The sequence below is a fragment of the Cricetulus griseus genome, chromosome 3, assembly GCF_003668045.3.
Source record: "Cricetulus griseus strain 17A/GY chromosome 3, alternate assembly CriGri-PICRH-1.0, whole genome shotgun sequence".
Taxonomy (NCBI): domain Eukaryota; kingdom Metazoa; phylum Chordata; class Mammalia; order Rodentia; family Cricetidae; genus Cricetulus; species Cricetulus griseus.
In genome coordinates this window covers 75,173,276-75,197,482 of record NC_048596.1, presented here as the reverse complement: position 1 = coordinate 75,197,482, position 24,207 = coordinate 75,173,276, and the positions used below count along the sequence as shown (strand labels likewise).

At 51.0% G+C, this 24,207-nt stretch overlaps 1 protein-coding gene across 1 annotated transcript; it reads left to right on the top strand.

Moving 5' to 3' along the window:
* The first annotated feature begins 1,630 nt into the window (after positions 1-1,630).
* Il21r (interleukin 21 receptor) lies at positions 1,631-19,935 on the top strand. The gene is given in 9 exon segments (XM_035441301.1): positions 1,631-1,870; positions 6,489-6,551; positions 9,925-10,027; positions 11,945-12,144; positions 13,060-13,214; positions 13,897-14,074; positions 15,193-15,292; positions 16,144-16,228; positions 18,172-19,935. Coding segments are annotated over 8 exon segments (1,614 nt in total). The 5' UTR covers positions 1,631-1,870; positions 6,489-6,502; the 3' UTR covers positions 18,916-19,935.
* Positions 19,936-24,207: the final 4,272 nt, after the last annotated feature.

Sequence of the window (24,207 nt, the reverse complement as noted above, 5' to 3'; positions counted from 1 at the left end):
GGTGGGTGGGTGGGTGGGTGGGCAGTCTTCCTTATGAGGCTACAGGTGTGTCTTTTGCTGTTTTCTGTGTGTTGGAACATTTCTTCCTCCGTCTGCTTTTGGCTGAGCAAACCAACTCCCAAGTCCTCTTCTGATGTTTCTAATCTCTTGTCAAATCCATCTCTTCGCTGCTTATAAATCCCAGGAGTTTCAGAATTTTGCTTTTTAAATATAAGTAGAATTTTCCCTCCCCCCTCTTCCTCCCTCTCTCTCCCTCCTGCTCCTCTCCCACTCTCCCCTCCCCTCCTGTCGATCAGGGCCTTCACATTTCACACCTACACTGTAGAACAGAGCTACACACTCCCACCAAGAACTCTTTTGTATTTATTTTTCTAAGAAGGGTCTCACTGTGTAACCTTGACTGGCCTCAAACCCACAGAGATTTACCTGCCTCTACCTCCCTGGCGTTGAGAGTAAAGGTGTGTGCCCCCAAGCCAGGGCCCAGGAACTCTCAAGCAGGACAACTGCAGTAATTGTAAGTGCAGCACCAGACTCTGCACCATTGTGCTGTTCTGATGCCCTGTGCTCTGGCTTATTGGTCATGAGCTCTGTGCACAGCTCGCCTTATCACTAACGGAACTCCGGGTACCGGGAATGAAGATGTGGATGAAGCTGATGCTTTCCAGATAGATTTCCCTTTCCTTCTAACAGACATACAGCACACACACACAGCGTTTCCTTGGGATGGCAGATTCTGAGCTAGTCGGGATTCCTGCCTCTCAGCCTTTGCTGGGTGACTGAGTACTGACCAGTCCCAGCCCCAATTCTTCCCTCAGCTTTGTGAAACTGCCGAAAGCTACCGTGGCCTCTCAGCCCATCTCCAAGTGCTTTGTGGCGGACTTCTGGCTGCCCATCTTCAATGACTTGGGGAATCATTGAAGAGGGAAGAGAAGGATCTGAAGGCTTGTTCCTTCTGTCATTTTCCGTCTCACTTGGCTGACCCACTTCACCTCAGGCTTGCCAGTGCCTCTTAGTAGGGGCATCAGCCTGAGTGCACCACCACCCCACAGTGCAGATCATCAATGCACATGGTATTTCACACAAAGATTTGCTTGTGCTGAAATTGCTTGCCTTTAAATGGCTATGAGAAGGGTTAGACACAGGAAAAGACCACACAGTGTCTGTCACTGGGCTTTCTTAAACCATGGAAACACCTTTCCAGCCTCTTCTTTCTGTGTGTTGTTCAAAATGCAGTGTTTCAAACTGGGCACAGTGGCATGCACCTTTATTCCCAGCACTCAGGTGGCTGACACAGGCAGAACTCGCATGTTTGCCACCAACCTGATCTACGTAGTTATAGTCCAGCCAGGGCTATGTAACGAGACCCTGTCTCAAAAAAAAGGGGGGGTGGGATGCTTATCTTCCCTCCAAGTTCCTTTATACAAACAACAGACATCTATCCACTTAAACAGCTCGTGGAATACTTCACTGTGTCTCCAAGAATGACAAGGATGACATCATCCTTCACGTTCTTTCTTGACTTCTTTTCGGTACACATTCCATCTTGTGAGTCACCTGCTTTGCTGTGAGTGTGAGCCATGGAAATGACTCCAAAGCCCCACTTGTTTTCTCCATCCCCCACTAAAGATGACTTAGGTGTTGCTAGTTCCTCAGTACTAAGCCTGGCGAGGCTTCTGTTAGCTTCTCAGATGCTGGTGAGCATGGGCATGGTGGGGCTGCCTCTTAGGGAAGCCGCGCTCTGCATTCATTAGGTCACAAAAAAAACTATTTTCTGGACCAGTGCTATCGCCACCTCTCCCTGGCCACGAATAGCAGTCCCTGTGTATCAGACGCTGAGTGATGCCAGATGACATCTGATAAAGTGTCCGTGGTAAGCCGTTGTGGTTTTATTTGCATTTCTCTGCTCACTGAGAGGTTAGGCTCTTGTGTTCTCTGTGGCCCTCATTTTCAGTCTCATTTGCTACCCCTAACCTTCTCCACTTCCCTCTGAGTTCCTGAAATGCGGTTAGCTATTAGTCTGCATCATCCCAAACACAGGCCTGGGGCCTGGTAGATAAACACTCTGATAGGTCCCCATGCAACAATGCATTCAGCACTCACAACCAGCTTCAGCTAAGGCCCTTGACCTCTACCGATAGTGGAGAACACAGAATCTGAGCAGCTAGGTAACCTGCCCCAAACACATAGCTGGGATGTAGTAGATTTCAGGTCCTCTGCTTCCCACTGTGAGGGTCTGCAGAAGCTCTTGGAACACTCCCTGCCTTTCTTGTGAACCTCATGTGCATCCCAGAAGAGGAGTCAGGGCAAAGAGGGATGAGAAGAGCCCTTTGGTGCTCAGAGTGTGAGGAGGGAGTGACGGGATGCCTTCAGCACTGACAGCTACTGTTCCCTTGGTGCAACAGCCACTGGCATGTCCTCAGACCATGGAGCAGGAGTGTGAAAGAGCCTTCAAAGCAGAAAGCCAGCATCCACATTTGGTGCTAGCCATCTTCCAATATTTCTGACACCCTGCCCCCTACTTTAAAGAAAAACAGAGGGGAATTTCCAACTCCTGGAATATTGGGAAGGTGGTGTGGCTGGGCTGTACTTTCTTTCTGTCAGCTGTTCCATCTCACAGGGCCGGGCTAGCTTTCCAGCAAGCTGATTGTCATTTGTTTAAGGAAGTTTTATGTAAGCCCATGAGATGGCTTAGCTGGTAAAGGTGCTTAGCTGGATGACTCAAGTTCAATACCTGGAACCCACTCAATGGAGAGAACCAACTCTTTCAGGGTGTCCTCTGACTTCCATATGTGTATTTTGGCATGCTCATGCGCACATACACTTGCATGAGAGCACACACATACACAAGACTAATGTAATTAAAACAAACATGTATCCTTTACCCTGAGCCTGCTGCTGGCTGATGCAACTGTTTCACAAGTACCAAGTTAATTTCCCAAAGGTTCTGAGAGCATGGAAACTTTATCTTTGGCACTCACAGATAAGGGCCGGGGGCTCAGAATAGTTAACCACCTGCCTGAGATCACGAAGTCTGGGTTTGAACAGAGTTTGTGCCAGCTCCACAGTGTACGTCCCTAGCATGCTGCCCACTGCCTCTTGGCTCCATCCTGGTTAACTGTCAGTGGTGATAATGTACTATTTTCTTTTGACACAAGTTAATTGGAGTAAAACGATGGTTGGCAAGGTAAAGATAGTAAGTAGAAATAGCACCATGGAAAGTTAAAGAGTGAATGACATGGGTTCTAGAACATTCTAGCCCAGCTAGATAGAGCAAATGAGCCACAAAGGCAGCATGTAAGGATAGGAAGGGCTGTGGTACAGGGAGAGGAATCATTATGCAGAGGCAGCCAGGCACCGGGGGCAGCGGTGCTTGGAGAGGGTATTTGTGCTGGTTGGTTTCTGTCAACTTGCCACAAGCTAGTGTCATTTGGGAAGGGGGAACCTCAATGTGGAGAATGTCTCCATTAGACTGGCCTGAAGGCAGCCTGTGGGACATTTTATTGATTGATGTGGGAAACTCAGCCCACCATGGGTAGTGCTTTCCCTAAGCAGGTCCTAGGTTGTATAAGAAAGCACGCTGAGCAAAGCCTTGAGAAGCAAGCCAGGAAGCAGCACCCCTCCAAGGCCTCTGCTTCAGCTCCTGCTTTCAGGTTCCTGCCCTGACTTCTCTCAGGGATCGAGTGTGACCTGAGAGCTATAAAATGAAATAAGCCCTTTATTCCCTAGTTGCCCTTGGCCATGGTGTTTACTACAGCAGCAGAAGGCAGATGAGAACAGTGGGGTATTCAGACAGCTGCCAGGGCTCAGCAGGACTCCATGTTCACCTCTGACACCCCACTGGTTGCTCTCAGCTGTGAAGGTTCAGGGGTAGAGAATGTGCCCGTTTCAGAGTTGGCAACTGAGGCCACTGGACAGGAGGCTCAGAGATCAGCTGACTGCCAATGCTGGGCCCTTCCTCCACTCTTCTATGCCAGGCTTCTTTGGAAAAAGCAATGGGAATATAACAGTGTTGGAGGATAGGGGTGTTTGGGCTCATGTAAATGGAAGGTTCAGATATGGACATCAGATACAACCTGATCCACGTTCTTAATGTAGCCCTGCTGTTGTGGCTTGAATCTGGTGTGTCTCCAACAGGCTCATGTATTTAAATACTTGTCCCTATGTTGGGGGGTGGGGGGGGCTCCTGGATGAAGGAAGATGGTCTCTGGGGGATGAGCCTTTGAAGGTGATACTCACCCTGGTTCCTGCCTTGCTCCCTGCTTCCTGGGCTACCATGATGGGAACTGCCTCTGCCACATACTCCTGTCACCTTGTCTGAGCTGCTCTACCACACCTTCCTGTTGGGACAGGCTGAACCCCCTGAAACTTCGAGCTAAGGTACACTCTAAGAGATGACCAAGGTGGCTGCAGGTTTCTGGTAGGTGCCCAGAAAAAACATCAGAGCCAGAGTTCTAGAGAGGAGGTCAGGCTGGATGCCACCGGCTTCCCTGAGCTTGTGTCTTGCTCTATCTAATCACTGTGGCAGGGCACACTGAGGCAAGTGGGTGCTTGACTTGACCAGGCCTGGCTCAGAACCTGCTGTGGGCCATGCAGAGGGGATGCAGTTTATGAGGCGTGTCATGAGGCAATCTGGGCAGGCAGAGCATCTGCTGTCTGCCGGTGGCTTGTGCAAAGCTGTAGTATGAAGAGGGGGAGAAGAGGCTCTTGACAAAGGGCAGGCTCTCTACTTTCCCTGCGACTAAGATGTGACAGAGTTCTCCACTGTGCTGGTGCTGGTGTCATAGGTCTAACATTGTAAAATAGGGCCCGCTTGGAGCCACCCTCCTGTGGTCAGGAGTCACCTCTTCAGACTGTAATAGCATGGCTTTGTTCAGTCTGACACTGTAACAAAACACCGGGGACTGGGAAATGAGAAGGAAGTTTGTTCAGCTGAGATTCTGGCACCCGGGGAGCCCAAGGGAAGGAGTATCATCAGAGCATGGTAGAGGACTGTGAGAGGAGGCACAGCTGGTGCACCAGCTTGGATCTCTTTCCCTTTCCTTCCCTCCCTTCCTGCCCCTTCCTCCCTCATCTTTCTTTCCCGATGCCGGGGGGCAGAAACCAGGGACTCCCCTGTGTGTAGGCAAATGCTGAACACTGAGTTCCATTCGGGCCATGCTCTATTTAAAACTCATTAATGCCAGGATGGACCCCACCCTCATGCCCTCAGCAAATCCTTATCTCCTCCATTCTGTTAAAGTGTGATTTGGGTGTTAGGTTCTGACACACAAAGTTGGAGGGACACAGCCCAACCATAACACAGGACTTGGGAGGGCAGGGCCCTCCCAAGATCAGGGCCACCCAAGATCAATGTTACTTGAAGCAGCAAGTTGACATTTTCCATAATGTTTTATTCTAATACTGATGTTAGAGCAATGACTATAGTTACAATAGTTAGAGGCAGAGGCTGAAGCAAGAAGTTCGCAGGATAAAGACCAGCTTTGGTTACATAGTTAAGACTATCTCAAGAGGGAAGGGAAGGAAAGGGGGGAGATACACCCTTGTGGAAAAAGTGTGCATCCATGAGTGGTAATTTTTAGACTGGGGTTGAAGTCAAATGTTTAAGGCCATTTACAGAAAAACATTAAATAAATACTTTTGAGGGTGAGGCATTTTGAAAGCCCCTTGGGAACACTGTTCCTGGGGTTCTGTTCTAGAGCCTTCTGCTCTAGCTCAGACAGCTCTGCTGTGTGGCAGAACTTAGACCCAGCTTTCTCTGCACATTAGCTGGTTGAATTATTACAAAGCTCTGGACAGGCCTTCATTACTTCATTTTATGAGGCCCAGAGACAGCAAGAGGCTGGCCTGGAGCATACAGCTGGCCATCTGAACCTTGGTCCCCTATACTGTTTCTTTGGTGGTGGTCATGTAGCCCAGTTAGCGCTGCTGGATCTAGGGGAACCCTAGGCGAAGCATTGTCTTATTGTGGGATTAGGGATGGTGTTTGGAAAAAGCCATGGGTCTGACCTGATCTGTGCATGGGCTGTCTTCCCTCAAGGTCCTGGTTCCAGCTCCAATCTGGAGGAGCAGGCCTGCATGGGGTTCTTGAGCCTGGGCAGGTGGTACTCCTGGGCTAGCACTTCCACAGGCAAAAGGCAGGAGGAACCTGGTGTTGGCCATCTATGGGTTTCTGCCCACAGTATCATCACTTCCTTGGTCCTACAATGGCCTTTGTCCATCTCAGCCAGTCAGGGGCTCCGGGCAGCTTTGTTTGGTGGCCTTGCTTTCCTCGTGTGCCTGTGTAGGCCAGCTGGGCCTCCTATTGGAATAAGAAGCACCCTCCCCACCCACCTACTGTGGGCTCACCTTATCTTTATTATTCAACCGGGGGCTTCTTTGTGAGCCTTAGACTAGTCCTTTGATGTGGCAAGGCCAGACCCTGGGTGGGGAGGCTGCTCAGTGCATGGCTGCAGCTGGTTCACCTCACATATCACACACTTGTCTTGCAGGTCTGGGACACAGCATGCCACAGGGCCTGGCTGCTCCCTTGCTCCTGCTGATCCTCCAGGGAGGTAAGTCCCAGTCCCATGGCAGCGGGGTGGGGGTGGGGGGTGGGCCCATCTCCTCCCACAAAATGGAGCAGGGGCCAGCCAAATGGCTCCTGGTCATGGCTGCTGGCCACTGACTCACAATCTACAGCCTCTGTCTACTTGGCACAAAAGCTGAAAGCCCCGTTTTCTACTGTCTAGAACCCAGGGAACCAAAGAGCTCCAGTAAACAAAAAAGCTCTCCCCCATCATGGCAAGAAAGTCCTGGCCTTGGTGCAAGACTCTCACTTGGGTCATGAACCTTCAGCAGGCTGGAGGAAAAGGAGGTGGAGATAGAGGAGCCAAACTTTGATAGCAGTCCCAAGGGGAGGCATCAGAGCTGCAGGTCAAGAGTCCTGTTGAGGGCATTCTCCCCATCAAGAGTCAGGAAGTGAGAGGCCACCCAGGGTGAGGGGAACTTGACCTTCTGCAGACTCAGCAACATTTACTCTGGTTTTTACCGAAATATCCAGCACTTTAAATAGCTCCCGCAGGAAACAGGACCGGCTTTTGATTTCCCTTTCTGCTGGTGACACCCTGCCTGCTCTGGAAGCCCCTATAGCGCCTGCACTGGGGGCAGGGGGTAAGAGTAGGACTTGGGTAACAGACCCCTGTCACACACTAAGGCTAGAATGTCACCTCCTGCTCCTCCTATGGAGCCTGGTTAGGATGTCATCAGTGGAGGAGACAGAGAATGCAAACCCCGTGGCTACTCTGGGGGTGGCTGCCTGACTCTTAGGTCTGCCTCAGTCCCATGGCACTAAGATAAACTATGAGGAACAGATACCTGGGCAGGACAATGGCTTCTGTGAAGTGCCTGTCATTCCAGCATCAGGACCCACAGAAGGGACCTGGTGCAACTGAGCATATCTATTATCCCAGCATTGGGGAGGTATCCCAGAGGCATACTGGCCAGGCAGCTTTGGCCAAATGGGTAAGCTCCAGGCTGGGTGGGAGAGTCTATCTCAAAAAACAAAACAAAAACAAAAACAAAAAGATAAGGTCAAGAAAGACTGAGGAAACCCTCTGTCTATAATTTGCATGAGTACATGCATGGTCACAACCCACATACATGTCTTGTAGTCCCAGGGCTGGGCGCTCGGGGTCATGGTGCAGAGTACTCTATGGCTGGTGAAGCTAGGCATCTACTACCAGTGTGGTGCTGGGCCTCTTGTTTTTATGATGGGGTGGCAGAATGGGAGCACAGAGGAATCTGGCACCTTTAGCCACCATAATACCACTAGACCCCCAGAGGAGCTATTATCCTTGGAGGCCCCACCTCCTCACATGCTCTGTGGTCAGACTGTCTGATGGGACACATATATCCTGATTTTAACAGGGCCCCAGGCACCTGCTGTGCTGCTGTTCATTCATTCATTCATTGATTCATTCATTCATTCATTTGGGGGTTTTGAGACAAGGTTTCAGTATGTTGTCGGAATCCTCCTGCCCCAGCTTGCTGCTGTGTCAAGTGGCTGCTCTATGTGGCAGTGTCTGCGATAAGGGCTTGACCTCACCCAAATGTGGGTGTGGAGGCTGGAGATCTGTGTAGACTGGGGACCTATGTAGCCCGCTTAGGGATAGCACGGAGGCAGGTTTAATCCTGAGGCCACGGAAACCTAGTGAGGGTGTGGCTGCATCCTGCACACTGTAGTAACCTCTACGGGATGCCTGGGTGCCATCGAGTTGTGGGGTGCTGCCTGGCTTGTTCACACACTCTGGCCTTAGCAGGCACCTCTCAGCAGTCTATGGACTCTGCTTTTTCTGCCCCCAGTGGCTTGTCCCATCCCAAGCCTATAGCTCAGTGGTAGTAAGTACTTGTCTACTGTGTACAAGTCCTGGCACTGTATTATACTGTTTCCTTCCTTCTTCCCTTATCTTCTCCTCCTTCCCTTCTTCCCTCCATCCCTCCCTCTCCCTTCCTCCCTCCCTCTCTCTCCCTCCCTCCCTCCCTCTCTCCATCCCTTCCTATGTATATGTGCTGTGCATGTTGCCAAAGAGGACAACTTGCAGTAGTCAGTTCTCACCTTTCCCCCAGGAAGTGAGTTCCAGGGATTGAAATCAATATGTTAGATGTGGCAGTAAGCACCTTTACCCACTGAGCCATTGGTCCGGTCTACCTAAGAACTGTGAGAAAGATTCTGGGGCCAGCCTAGGAGAGAATGCTGGGACTCACCAGGAGAGTCTACCGGGCATATGGATGGGAAGATGCTGCTCCCGGGAACAGAGCTCAGCAGCCCAGGAAAGCGGTTTTCCCTTGGAGCCTTGGTGCTGTCCTTTACAGCCCAGGTCTAGCCTTGGAATCTAGCTCAGAACTCTGAAACGAAGTCCACGGTTTCAGGGTCTTCATGGGCCAGGAAGCAGAAGGAAGAAGCCACTTATTAAAAGCTCATTTCCAGTGTGTGGGGAGAAGATATGGGTGCTGGCATGCAGTTTTACAAAGCAAAATCCAAAATGGCTCTGCTCATTTGGCCAAACATTGAACAAAACTTGGACAATGACTGCATCCCTACTTTATCATGTTCTTATGCATGAGAGCATAGTCCCTCTGCTTCGTCCCCACTCAGCTTCCCTTTTCTTGGACCCCCTTCCATTATTCTCTTTGTTCCCCTAGACATCTTCCATAACTACATACCTGACAGAGGGGTAATATTTAGAATTCTCTATTATTTTGATTTAGTAATTAGTTAGATACTTTTTCTTCCCTTTTGAGACAGGGTCTGGCTGTGTAGCCTAAGCTGGACTTGAATTAGCAACCCACCTGCCTCCATTCCCCAAGTGCTGGGAAGCCAGATGTGCCTGTTGCACCTGCCATTTGGAAAGTGAAACAAATAGCTGGGGTGGAGGGTGGGAGGGTGAGGGTAGAGGTGACTCTTCCAGCCAGTCCCTACTGCGGCATTTGCTTTGGTCTTATCTTGGTAGCTATGCTGTCATTGACAGTGGCACAGCCAGCTTTCCTATAAACCACAGAAGTCTTCCCCACTCTTTCACCATCCTCCCTAAGCCCCTCCCCTGGTTGAGGCCATGGGCTCAGACAATGACCTGTGCCACTCTCTCTGGCCTCGGGGAATCTGTCTATCTGCCTATGGGGAGTTCAGAGTGTCTTACCCTCTGAAGGGACAGTGTGGCCTGGGGACCAAATAGGGGGCCCAATTCCACATCAGAAGAACCTCATCACTATGACCAGTCTTGAAATGTTGGAACTCACACAAGGAATTCCAAGTAACAAGAGTCCCTGTGTTCCAAGCTTTCATCCCAGCCTGTGACTCTGCCCTAACTTGTCCTCAGCCTCAGACAGCTTGCCCCGGCCTTCCTACTGTCTCTCACCCAAAAAAAGGCCTCTCTGCTATTCCTCCAGCTCAGGCCTGCCTGAACCTCACCTGCTACACTGACTACCTCTGGACTGTCACCTGTGTCCTGGAGACATGGAACCTCCACCCCAACACACTCATTCTCACCTGGTGAGTAGCTAAAGATGGAAGTTTCTGTCCCACTTGGTCCTACAGCCCTTTAGACCCAAATAAACACACAGAGGCTTATATTAATTGTAAACCATTTGGCCTATGGCTCAGGCTTCTTATTGGCAGACTCTCTCTTAATTATTAACCCATTTCTATTAATCTATGTACTTCCACATGGTGTTGGCTTAGTGGAGAGTGTCCAGGCACCTTATCTTCCCAGTAGCTACATGGCATCTTCTTGAGACTCACTCTCTGTGTTCCTCTTCCCAGAATTCTCCTAGTCTGGTAGCCCCTCCTATACTTCCTGCCTGGCTACATCCTGCCTGTCCATTAGACAAAACAGCTTTAATCATCAACCAAAAAGAGAAACATATATTCACGGCATGCAGAAGGACATCCCCCATCAAGTAACCATGCCTCCCAGGCTGAGGAACTGCTCAGAGAGGGTGGCGGGGTGAGAGAGAGGCCTGGGCTGAGCTGACCTGTGGCATGCTCATCAGGAAGCTTAGCTACAAACAAGGGCCCATCCCTGCCACCAGCAATGTCACTCACAGAGACTGTGAACTGAGAGCCAGGTCCCTACCTTACAGATGACCAAGCTCACAGGACTCACCTGGAACACACAGATAGGAGGCCGAAGGCTGACCACACCCACCCGAGGGTTACCCCAAGGGTCATACTCTCTTGCCCTCATAGTCCTGCCTGGATTAGCAGCCCTGGGATGGCCAGTGCCCAATGATCGTCTAAGCACTGAGGAGGTGCTGTGTCCTCACCATGAATGACCTTGAAATTGTTGCTACTGTGTTCCAGATGAGGAAGCTGAAGTTCAGAGAGGTTTAGCCACTGAACCAAAGTCTTGTAGCCGGTGTGCTTATGGTCCCACATGCTGCTTAGGATAGAGACCACTTGCCTTTCATGTGTTCATCCTGGCATGTTGTAGGGGTAGAGGACCCAAACAAGACTCAAGACTGCAGGGTGGGGAGCCATGGATGTTCAGCTGGGCTGGTCAGGCAGCAGGCAGCAGGCACAGCATGTGTGAAGGCCATGGGGAGCAAGAGCTGCAAATGTAGTTCAGCAGCTACTGTGGCCTGAGTAAGAGAGCCAGAGTGAGGGAGAATAGTAAACTATGAAGTCAGGGCAGCACGAGGCAGGGCAGCAGGTTTCTGGGAGCTTTGTAGGCCCTTCTGGCAGCTGTGTGAGAGGGATGGAGCTCAGAGACAGTGGGTGAGAGGGTAATACCTTCAGACAGCCTTATAGTGGTCCAGGCCTGGAGGCTTGCATGAACAATGTTGTTTGGCAAGGTTTGTATTACAGAAAATTCAGCAAAGAACTAAATAAGTCTGCAGATCCACATTAGTCCTGGAGGGGGGGTCATGTTCAGACATTGAACATATGCGGAAGGAAGAAAATAAACTTCCGTGGATTTCTATATATACTCTAAAGCCCATCCTTTCTGCCCAGTGGGAGTTCAAGAGCCAAGGCATTTACCACTACTCCACCTGACCAGTGTCCCTGGAAGTTCTGTAGGGCAGAGAATGAAGCTTACATGCCTCAAAGTACAGACCTGGGGGTGCTCAGTGGTGGTGGACAGAAAGGAGGGAGGAACTTGCCTAGGCTTCCTAGAGGACAGCAGTCTATTCACCGTAATAGACAGAGACAGGTTTAGGCCCCAGTTCCCAAAGCTTCTGCCCTGGGCAAGGTAGTGAGCGACTTGTCCTCTGAGGTATGCAAGCAGTGTCTGGACTCAGACCATGCCGGATGCCGCAGAGAGGGGACTGTCCCTGGGAGAGGGTTGGTTGGACCATGACCCCCAGCCCTACCTCCAGCCCCTCTCACTCTCATGCTTTGAGTTCCTGCCCTGCTCTGGGCACTGAACTCCACTGTCCCTGGTCATGACTGGCCACTCCGTCCCTCAAGGCAAGATGAATACGAGGAACTGCAGGAAAAGGAAACCTCTTGCAGCCTGCATAGGTCGAGCCACAATGCCACACATGTGCGGTACACATGCCACATGCCCTTGTCTGGATTCATGGCCGATGATGTTTTCGTTGTCAACATGATGGACCACTCCAGCAACAACTCCCAGGACTGTGGCAGCTTTGTCCTGGCTGAGAGCAGTGAGTACCATGAACCCCAAGCTGAGGAGGATCCAGGACTTTCTCAGACCTCAAAGCAAGCTCTTCTCATGCCATCAAAACCCACTGTCCTTAGAGTGTCCTTCTTAGATGCCCTGTTTTTAGCTAAGGTGTGATGATTTGATATGGAATTTGGTCTAAATGTCCAAGAGGAACATCAGAGGCTTGGAAAGACGTAGGGTGGGGCCCAGCTTAGCCCTCTCTGTCTGCCTGACTCTGGACAAGGTATACCTCGTGAAGACCAGTTAAACATGACCTTTTAGGGTTCTGCTTCTAGTGAATGAGCACCAGTCAGCTAACATGGAACCCTCCCAGCTGGATGGGAGGGGCCTAAGGTTAGGAGGGCCCTAGGGTGGACCTGGCTGCAGCTGTCCCTAGAGCCTACGCTAGCCTACGCTAGCTGGGTCAGCAGCTTTGGTACATGGCAGAGTATGTATCTGTTTATATTTATGCATCTCCATGTGGTATGGGACCCCTTTAAGAGAGAAATTGAAAACAGCCAAATAGGGGGGCACCTTGCTTAGGCATGTTTCACATTAGGCACTAACATTTCTTAAGAAACTTCCTTCAGCTGTCTAGAGTTCCAGCTTTTGCTTTACTCTTCCTTTTCTCCTAAGAAATCACAGAGGATCTTGTCTATATGCCTGCCCCCAGCTGGCCTGGGCCTAAGTCCTGGCTCCGGCCTTTAAGTTTGAATGTGTTGTCTCTTTCCCCGCAGTCCCCAGGCCTACTTCACTGTTTCAGCCAAGGTTTTACCCAGATCTAGTCCAAATGAACAGGGGCTGTGGCCAGGGAGTGCTTTGTTCAAAGCCTCCCAGGGTCTTTGGGAAATGTCAGGGGAGAATCTGCTTCCTGCAGATCCTTACCCCTTTTCATCTTTCTGGGTCTTCCTCCAAGTCAAGCCAGCTCCTCCTTTCAATGTGACCGTGACCTTCTCTGGACGCTATGTTATCTCCTGGCACACCAATTATGAAGATCCCACCTTCTACGTGCTGATGGGCAAGCTACAATATGAGCTGCAGTTTTGGAACCTCGGAGACCCCTATGCTGCGGTGAGGTGGCAGGGCTTTGGGGTGGGAGAAGCAAGGGTATGCTGGCAGGTCCCAGCATAGTGGGAATAGGACTTGGCACACCCTCCCAGCATGTAACCCTCTCTTACCTCCTCCTTGGGCCAGGGCACCCCTCACTATGTCTCCACCTTGACTTCTCCACTAAGGTCCACCTTGGTTACAGTGGGGCAAGTTTGGAAACATTCTACTTGCTTCAAATGTGAAGGCTACTTAAGAGGGCACAGCTGGAAAGTTCCAGAATGGCCCACTGTTAGACAAAGCTTTGGGCTTCTAGAATTATATATCTATTATAATGGCCCTGGTTGGAGATTTACATAAAGAGCATCATCTAGAATGTTCCCAGGGAGACTTCTATAGCTGTCCCTTGGCAAGATGGTTTAATTAAGGACTTCCAAAAAGGCACACTGTTGAGGATGTCCTCTGTTATCTGAGACATGGAGCCCAGGGGCTTACTGTCTGTGAAGCTTCTGGTTAGTGATGTACAGGGATGGCCATCGTTATTCCCAGGACACTGTCAGTTGGAAGTGTGTCCACTGCCACAGAGAGGGAGACCCTTTTCCAGGCAGTGCTAGTCGGGGATGCATGCTTCCTCCAGTGGGAGGACTGGGCACTCCATTGATGTCCTGGGTAACTACAGAGCATCATGTTCCTTCCATCCTGGCAGAGGCCGGTAACTAAGCTGATCTCAGTGGACTCACGGAATGCCTCCCTTCTCCCTGAAGAGTTCCTCAAAGGCTCTACCTACCAGCTGCAGGTGCGGGCAGCACCCCAGACAAGCAGTTCATTCAGAGGGACCTGGAGTGAGTGGAGTAACCCTGTCATCTTTCAGGCTGAGGGTAAGTGTGACACTGGTGGGAAACCCCACTTCTGGTACTAAATCTGGTCCTATTGTGGCTTCACAAGCCCAAGGTTCCCAGTGTGGCTGGGAGATGTGTGCTCAGTTATTCATGCCCAGATGCATGAGGGGAACTGCTGCTTCTGATGGTACATTTAACTCCTGGCTCTGAAGGGAGAGTCATTGCCCCAATTTTACAGAAGAGAAAACTAAAGCTTAGAGAGATGACACCACTTGCCTGGGATGAGAATAAAATACCTGATATGATAATCAACTTGGTAGAGTAGAAAGAAGGGTTATTTTAGCATATGGTTTGGGTCATGATTGCTTTTTTTTTCTTTTTTTTTAAATTCAAATTAGAAACAAGCTTCTTTTACATGTCAATCTCAGTTCCCTTTCCCTCCCCTCCTCCCCTGCCCTCCACCCACCCACCCCCTATTCCAACCCCTTTCTGCTCCCCAGGGAGGGTGAGGTCTTTCATGGGGGATCTTAAAAGTCTGTCATATCATTTGGAGCAGGGCCTAGACCCTCCCCAGTGTGTCTAGGCTGAAAGAGTATCTCTCTATGTGGAGAGAGCTCCAAAAGTCCATTTGTGTACTAGGGGTAAATACTGATCCACTACCAGTGGCCCCATAGATTGTCCAGACCTCCAATAACTGACTTCCTCCTATGCTGGAACAGTCCTATGCTGGTTTCCCAGATATCAGTCTGGGGTCCATGAGCAACCCCCTGTTCAGGCCAGCTGTTTCTGTGGGTTTCTCCAGCCTGGTCTTGACCTGTTGCATTCGGGGGAGTGTATGACACTGTTTACCTCATGGTAATCAGGAAGCAAAGACAGAGTAAGGGCTGGGATCCAAATATTCCTTTAGTGTGTCCATAATGACCTAACCTCCTCCCACTAGTCTCTGAGTCCTAAGGTCCTACCACCTTCCCGTAGCATCCAGGCTGGGACCTTATCTCTGATACAGGAGCCTTTGGGGGAGGGGTCATTCCACAAATCCCCAAGGGAGGGATCAGAGCTCAGTTTCCTCCCAGCCCTCCATTCCACCCCACCAAACCCAGCACACCCACCCACATAGTTCCAGGAGACTTTTCTGTTGGACCCACGGTTTGCTCTCTATGCAGAGCCCAAGGCAGGCTTGGACCCTCACCTGTTGCTGCTCCTCCTGATTGTCTCGGCCCCTGTCCTGATTATCATGGGTCTGAAGAACCACCTGCCTTGGAGGTGAGGCCAGGGGCTCGGGGAGGCAGAGAAGGGGTCATCCTGGGCCACAGCCCCTCCAACCAAGGTCTATTCTGTCTGGGCAGGGGACTTGGTGAGAGTAGTGACACTCCTGCCCCAGCTCCATGGCTGCCGTGTGACCTTGGCACACTGCGGATACCTTACTCTTCATACAAGGAAAACCAAAGCACAGAGTAGTCAAGCACTTGCCCAAAGTCACACAACTATAAAGTGACAACAGTGGGGATAGAAACTTCATGTTCTTTGAGGGGACCTTGATTGTGACCTTATCCAGAGAGTGAACTTTGAGGCCCAAGGGGTGATCACTCACCCCTCTCCATCCCTTAGATTCAGCTTAAGGGTGATCTGCAATCTGCTTTACACACAGGGCTTCTGCTCTGCATGCCATGGAGAGAAAGGAGGCCAATGATTCAGAACAGAGCTCACCTCCTTGGCACAGGTGCTGTGGCAGGCTGCTGTGTGCAGAGTCCTTTGATAAACGACAATGGGGCTCTGCACACACTCATTGTGTTCCCCTCCAATGTGATGCTCAGACAGAGACAGAGAATCTGGAAGGGAGAGACCAGTGTGCCAGTCACAACTGATGGTGGCAGCATGGGCCTCTCCCAGCCCCCATCATGGTAGATGAGGAAGTCAAGACCTAGCCTGCACTAGATGGCAAAGGCAGGAGCTTGAGAATGTGCAAGAAGCTTGGGGGTGAGGGTAACTGCTGCTTCCGTTTTACTGATGGGTGGGCAGGAAGGTGTCTGGCAATAGAAGCTGTTGCTTCTGAAGCAGTGAGGCCAGACCTTCTACTTGCTGCCACAAGGCTTTACTCACCCCCTTCTTTGCAGATTATGGAAGAAGGTATGGGCACCAGTGCCCAGCCCTGAGAGCTTCTTCCAGCCCCTATACTGGGAACACAACGGGAACTTCAAGGTGAGCCACCTTGGATGTGTCTTCTGGAGGGTTTGCCCTTTGGGGGAGCCCTACCAACTCTCACCCTAACCCCAAGACCACTCTGTGAGCCCAGAGTCTTCAGGCCCAACCTGATCTGGAACCAGTCCTCAGTTTCCCTATTCTGCAAGGGGCAGAATTGCTCTTAGATGTAGGCATCATGATGTATTTCCAGTTTAGAGTTACTGTGGAAGTGGGCAAACTGGGTGGCCCTGGGTGTGTGAGCTGGATGCCTGGTGTTTCCTGTGGTGGCCTTGATCTGTGGTAGGGAGCAAATCCTACCTGGGAAGGACCTGCCTTACCCTACAACACATCCCTCTCCCTCCCTGCCAAGTACTGTCATTTGAGTGTCTGCCCAGCACTGCTGAGCAAACCCAGCAGGGCAGGAGGCACCGAAGAGAGGATGTGGTGTCAGGATAGGGAACAGCCACCTGCAGCAGCCCACGGAAGTCAGACAGCAGGGCACCCAAGGAACACCTGCTGTGCACCTGGCCTGTGGCTGCACCTTTACAGTAGCTCCTGCAGTGGGTTCCCAGCAGCACTGGGGCTCCAAGAGGAGGATCAGGCTCAGAGTGGCCAGTGGGCCTTTCAGAGCAGGGCAAGGGCATGCCCACACCCCTTTCTTAGCCCTGAAACTCAGCACTGCTGCACTGTGTGTGTGTTGCTGTTAATTTTGTATGACATGCACTGTCAGCAAGCAAACATTACCTCACTCAATCCTCAGGATACTGTCGTGGATGGGCCCATTCTATAGATGAGGAAAATGAGACACAGAGAAAGCAAGGGTCTAGCTCAAGGCCACACATCTAAGAAATGACTCCAGGTCAGGGGTAGGGGAACATTGTGGTTCTGAGATGTTTTATGAGGGGACCTTCTCAGAACTGGGGTCTGTACCATGAATTCTAGTTGGTATTAGTAATAAAAACCCATAGACAGATATTGAGGGTTAAAGCAAAGCAGCCAGCCACTAGAGAGTTCTCGTCTCTACCAATGCTCAGACTGAAGGGGTGATCATGTCCTCAGACTGACTCCAGATTGACTCTGTCTCAGCCAACCTCACACTGCACTATGCTCCTATCTTCTCCTGCCTTATATTCCTCTCTAGTGCTGGAATTAAAGGCATGGGATCCCAAGTGCTGAGATCACCTCTGTGTGAGTTTTGTTTCTCTTTTAGACTGAATCAATTTCGTGTAGCTCAGGGTGGCCTTGAACTAACAGAGATCCATCTGCCTCTGTCTCCTGAGGGCTGGGATTAAAGGTGTGTACCACTACTGCCCGGCCTCTATGGCTAACTGGTGTGGCTAGCTTTGCACTCTGATGTTCAGGCAAGCTTTATTTGTTAGATCATAACCAAAATATCACCACAGAGATCTTACTTTACATGGTGACTTTTGCCAACCCAACGAAGACTCTCCTAGCCTCAACAAGATGCTGGCAGGCAAGAGGCAAGAGGGTTTCAAGGCTTCAGGGCCAGATTCTCAGTCCAGTGTCCCCTAAAGGCTTTTCTACACAGCTCGTTACTGATCCACTCCATCCATAAGCATTTATGGTAAATCTACCAAGGACACAGCTGTGAGCAGGGCTCACTCCTGGCCAAATGTTCACTCCTGTATGAATACACAGCAGAACTGAAGGCTTCAGGAAGTGTCAGGAGACAGGGTATGCACCCAGCTGACCACTGCTTACTGGAGTGATTATGAGACCGAAGGCAGTCCTTCCTTACTGCAGGTGGGGACACGGGCTTTGAAAGAGAAGGACAGTATTAGAGGCCCACTGGAGAGGGGTTCATCATGGTCCTGCCTGTCTCTCTCTGCTGGTGTCTTGTTCCTCTCTCATCTATGTGTCCCAGTGTCCATGTATCTTTGACTCTGTCTGTTCACACCCAAGCATCTGCCCCAGCCTCTGACCATGTTTCTTTCTCATAGAAATGGGTGGATACCCCTTTCACGGCCTCTAGCCTGGAGCTGGCACCACGGAATCTCACAGCAACCTCAGCTCTACAAGTGCATGACAGCTGTTCGTCATCATACCCGGTCAAGGGAAAGAAGTTCCTGGGGCCACCAGGTCTGGAAGAGCAGCTGGAGTGTGATGGGGTGTCCGAGCCTGCCCACTGGTGCACAGTCCCCTTGGCAGCTGTCACAGGGCATTCAGCCTATAGTAGTGAGGAGAGAGACCGGCCGTATGGTTTGGTGTCCATCGACACAGTGACTGTGGGGGATGCAGAGGGCCCATGTGCCTGGCCCTGTACCTGCGGGACAGATGATGGCTACCCAGCCCTGAACCTGGATGCTGGCCCAGAGTCTGGCCCTAATGCAGAAAATCTGCTCTTGGTCACAAACACCACTTTTCTGTCATGTGGCTGTGTCTCAGGTGGTGGCCTCAGGCTGGGAGGCTCCCCAGGCAGTCTCCTGGACAGGTTGAGGCTGCCCCTTGACGTGGAAAGGGACTGGACAGCAGGCCCACCCTGGAGAACTGGGTCCCCAGGAGGGGGCTCTGAGAGTGAAGCAGGCTCACCCCCTGGCCTGGACATGGACACTTTTGACAGCGGCTTTGCAGGCTCAGACTGTGGCAGTCCCGTGGAGAGTGATGAAGGGCCCCCTCGCAGCTATCTCCGCCAGTGGGTGGTCAGGACCCCTCTACCCGTGAACAGTGGAGCCCAGGCCAGCTAGCATACAGTAGCCAGCTGTGATGAGGAGAGGTCAGAAGCCTGTAGTCGCTGGATGGCCTTTGAGCCTGACATTTACAGTGTGAATATGTAGGTATGTGTGTGTACATGTGTGGCTTGAGTGTGTTAGCACATCCATGTGTGAGAAATGCCTGTGCATGCCTTCTGTCCACTGTCATACCTGTGTGCGTCTGCCTGAGCTCACTGTGTGCATGCATGAGTGTAGGTGTCTCTTAGACATAAGCCTCTGACTTCTCCCTTGCAGACATGTGGGGTGGCCACAGTCAGTGTCAAGACACTGGTCCAGATTGCTGCCCCAGGGCACTATCACCAAACCCAGCCCAACCAGGTGGCATATCCAGAACCTATGAAGTCCAGGCTGTTACTGTCTTCTCTCCTTGGGTAGAAGATAGAGTAGTACCCATTGGAGTGGGAAGGTTGGGGGGACTTAAGAATGTAGCTGTGAACCCCAGCTTTGGTGGCTCTAGGCCATGCAACCTGAAGAAGTCACTCCAAACCCTGCAGACTTTGCTTTCTTGGACATTAGAATGGTACAGCTGCCCTGGCTCTGCCCTATGCAGCTTGCATCCCCTTTCAGCTTCTTGACTTTTGTGGCTTCTAGAACCAGGTGCATGCCCCGAGGTGGGAGGATGAAAAAAGTCAGCATACACGCATAGTCTGGGTATCTGTGGAGAATCCTGCTAAGGGCACTGAGTGCATTTTTGGGCTGAGATATACACAGCCTGGTCTCCCAGAAGCAGAACCACCAACCAAGGTTTCTTTTGTTTTTTGTTTTTTTGGAGTTTTTTTTGTTTGTTTGTTTGTTTCTGGTTTTCCCTGGCTTATTAAAAATTTCTCTAAGTACTCAGGGAATATTTATCAAGTATCAGGCATGGAGAGAGGGTACAGAGCACATTACCCACAGAACCCTCTGTGTGACACCCACAGAGGGGACACAAAAAAAGCCATCAAGAAGTAGCTTCTAGGGTTTGGAGAGAGAGCTCAGTGGTCACTGGTTGCTCTTCCAGAGGACCCAGGTTCAATTCCCAGCACCCACATGGCAGCTTACAACTGTCTGTAACTCCAGTTCCAGGGAACCTAAAACCCATGGCAAAACACTAATGCATATTAAAAAAAGAAAGAAGGAAAGAAAGGAAAAAGGAAGTAAGGAAGGATGGAAGGAAAGAAGGAAGGAGGGAAGGAAGAAAGAAGTAGCTTTTGGGCACTGTGTAGCCAGTATCTGCTCTTCCCCTGTTCTTGGTGCCATGTTTATCCTGGGGACTTAGGGAAGATCCCCTTGCATCCAGTGACTCCTGAGAGCATGCTGTGTGAGGGAAGCTAAGAAGTATGGGGTGGTATTGGAACACTCCTCCCCAGACACCAAGACAGTATAGGAGCTAGACAGTGCTAAGATTATTTAGACCTTGACTTTTTCTTTCTCTTGCCTCCATCCCTTTTGCTCCTTCCTCCCTACTTTCCTTATCGTTTGTCTTTTTCTTCTTGAATGGTCTGTCCTTCCTGCAGGGGTGCCCATCTGAGATGTGGAGTGGTATTTGCAAAACCAGATAAGGTTGAGGCAGTGGAGAGCCTGACCTGCTCTGGACACTGTGGGAAACCTCCATCCTGGCTGGGACTCCAGGATACAGCATCTGCCCTCAATGTCTGTCTAGTCTGCAGAGTTGGACCAGAAAGCAGTCAGCAGAAATCAGCCAAAATCTCCTTAGCCTCAAGTGTAAAACAGGGTAGCTGGTGGAGTCACCCAGGGAATGCATGAATGTCCTCAGCATTGGACTCAGGGTTGGAAAGTTCTGGAACACTGGTAGTTTCAACACTGAGACTGCACCTAGGCCCAGGGTGTGTGAGGCTCTCAGGCCAGCAGAAACCGCAGCTGCTTTCCGGCACGTGCATACAGCACCACCCTGCTGCACCCCCTCAGACGCTTAGACCAAAGTATGCTGTGGTTTTCACATCCTCTGGGAGCCACAGACTGCAGGTGTTCTTGGCAGCTCTCCAGGGACCAGTTCAGCCCCCCAGCAGGGAGAGTTCCTGACTGGGGTGTGAGCAGGAAGAACATTCAGGCGTGAGGTGCTGGTCATCACTGGCTGCATTTTTGAAGGGACACCTTATGAAAAAACATGGATGCAAAGTTGGAGGCAAGAGCTGGACCACCAAGTATATTTTAGTAGTGGGCAGATAGGAAGATGGTAAAGGGTTTGAGGAATGACAGCTGGATGGAGAGAGAGACACACACTGTACAAGAGTGGGTGGACCAGATACAATCTATGGAGCTAGCTGCTGTCTGCTCCCACTTTTATCCCCAGCCCTGCACACAGCAGGTGCTTAATAAAGCTTTAAAGCCTGGATTGCAGCCCATCTTGTTTCCAGGATCTCAGGCTGTGAACTAGACGACTCTAGACGTGGTTGGGGAGGGATGCTTTCTGGCTGGGAGGAGATGGCCAGCTGCTGATGGGCACCCAGGGTCCGCATGAGGGTAAGTCTTAGGAAGGAGGCAGTCTTTGTCAGACATTGGGAAATGAATAGAAGGTGTGACGTGCATCTCTAGTCCAGTGAGGACCTACAGCAGGGATGACCAAGAAGCAAAGCGATTGAGGGCAGCAGGTCCCCATCACCTAAGACCAGTTAGAGTTGCTAATAAAGTGCTCTGAAAGGATGGGGGCTTCACATGACACTCCTCAGGAGTGCATGACTATGGATGTCCAGGCTTTGCCCATCTTGGCTTTGAGGATTGAAGTTGCTGTGTGTCAGAGCCCGGATTGGGCAGGCTCTGAACACATGTTCAGCTCTGTGAAGAGAGTGAATGGAGGAACGGCAGAGGGGAGGAACTGCCCTCACAGGACCTGCAGAAGACATAGAAAGGGAGCAGAGTTCCCAGAAAGCTTGTAGAGGAGGCCAGAACTACTCACCCCTGCAACCCTAACCAAGTGACAAATTGAGGTCCTGCCCCCACTAATTTGGAAGTTTTTCTTTCCAACTTGATAACCCTAGGTAGGAACCTTTGCCATGTGAGCATGGTGGTGACACTCAATCCCTCTACCACCCCAAGTGGTGTGGGGAGGGCTCTGAGGTGGGCAGTCTGGTGGGAAAACCATTCACACCTGCCCTAACACTAGCTTCCAACTTGGCAGAAGCTGTTTTAACCTCATGGGTTCTCAGTTTCCTCATACATGACTCGTGTGCCTCTCAGGACAGCTGTGACATTAGTTCTCTGTAGTGTCCAGAATGTGTGCTTTCCTGAACAGCATTTTTACAGGAAGTCACTCTGGCCCAGGGAGGTTTCCCAGGTTGCTACTGCCCCCTGCTGCTGAGCAGGAGTCACTGACAGCTTTCCAACTCAGTCATCCGGAGAGACCAAGGGACACTGTTGAGAGTGGGTGGCAGTTTAATTCAGCAAGGCCTGAACTCCTGAACTACAGCCCTTGAGTGACTGGGACTACTTTGGGCACCGAGGGATGGTGACACACACACACTGACAGCTGGACAATTGGTGCAGTCAGAGGCCAGGGGAAGGATGGATGGCTAGGGAGACCAGAAGATAAGAGGCCCCTTACCAAAGGTCACATGCAGGCTGGTCCTAGACAGAGCCAGATGAAATGGAGAGGACTCTGACAGCAGTAGAGTCAGGGCTTGGAGAGGGAAAGGGCTGAGCCCCCTTCACAGGCTGGAGGATGAAGATCCTGAATGAAACCTGCTCTGGGGTTGGGGCCTAGGAAGCCCAGTGAGCTTACTCAGTGAAGGCAAGTGTAAACTCGGGCTCCAGTGCTGGAGGCTGCTCTGCTGTCTGAGTAGCTCCCACTGTCCCAGGGATGTTATGGGAGGAGAGTGAGCCACATAACAGGCATCTTTTATATCAAATGACACAAAGGCCCGCGTTTCCCAGAGTGTGCCCACATGTGTGTAAATACAGAAGGCCTCCAAGTATCCTGGAGAGGCAGGTAAAGGGACGCCTGAGCCATGTGTGCAAGTTCTACATCTAAGAGAACCATTTGTGTGTTGTTTACCTAAGGAAATAAAAGAATGAATTAAGAGGGCCAGCCTGTAGGTAGGCAGGGAACTGAGTGCAAGGCCAGGTGAGGCCAGGAGCCGCCAGCCAGCATCGCTTTAGGGGCTGGGATGGACAGCTGTCCTGTATTGCCACTTTGTGAAGTCTTTGTTACTGGTTGCTCAGTTTCTTCTATTCTGAACCGCAAGTTCTCAGTAGCCCAGCAGTTCCCTGGTTTCTTGACTCACCAGTCTGCTGTGGGTTCTGAAGACCTTTGTGCAGAGTTTGAAAAGACTGCTGCTACCTGTTTGGGTGGGTAGTTTGTGGGTGAACGGACAGGAAGATGGATGGATGTCTGGGTGGGCAGACAGATGCATAAATGAATGAATACAACAGGAACTGGTGGCTTCAACAAAGGGAGGGGCTTTGGGAGCAAATGTTCAAATAAGCCTTGCATCTGCTTGAGTGTACCCTGAAACCCCATGTCCCCTCCCAAGACATGCTCCCCAAATGGTCCATGTAAGAGGCCCTGGGGAAGAGGGGTACTGCTGAGCTCTGTCTCCATGCTTGGTGCCCTTCAGCTTCCCAGGCCTCCCATCTCAGCTGAGAGCCGGATGTAAGGCAGAACTTGGCTGCTGGCCTCTGGCCTAGTGGGCAGCGTAACAGGCAGGATCTGCTCCCTGTCACTGCCCCACTGTTTCCCAGAACATCAGTTGCAGCGTGTCTATGCTGGGCTCCCTACCTTGGGTCCATCCTCACCTCTTTTCACAGGGGTGTGGCTTACAGTGACACAGAGGATGAGACAGGCTGCAAGCTGGGTGAGGCCACCAAGTGCCATGCCCCTTAAATAGGCAGGAAGGGTGGACAGGGAGGGGCCCAGGACTTCGGAGGCTCAGGGCAGCTTTGGGGAGTGGTCTCTGGCACTCCTGACTGTCATAATGAAGGCAAGTCTTGTTGCTAGGACTTTGCTTGCATTTTTCAAAAAAAAGATGAAACTCTGTTTTCTTTAATCCATAAGGGGAAAACTCAAAAATTTTAACTGTTGCCAAGAACAAGTTAAATGTCTTGTTAGAGAACTTGAAGGAACCAGATCCTCCCAGGCAGGGCCAGCAGCTGCCCTGTGGAGGGGGAAGCTTGGGACCTGCTGAAGGATGCCATGCTGCCCCTTTTCCCAGGGCCAATGCTTAACTCGCTTTATAGGATCCACCAACTTGGGCAGCCACACTTGGCTGGGCCACAGCTGGAAAGTAGGGGAATCTCTTGGGGAACAATAATCATTTGGCAAATACACAAAAC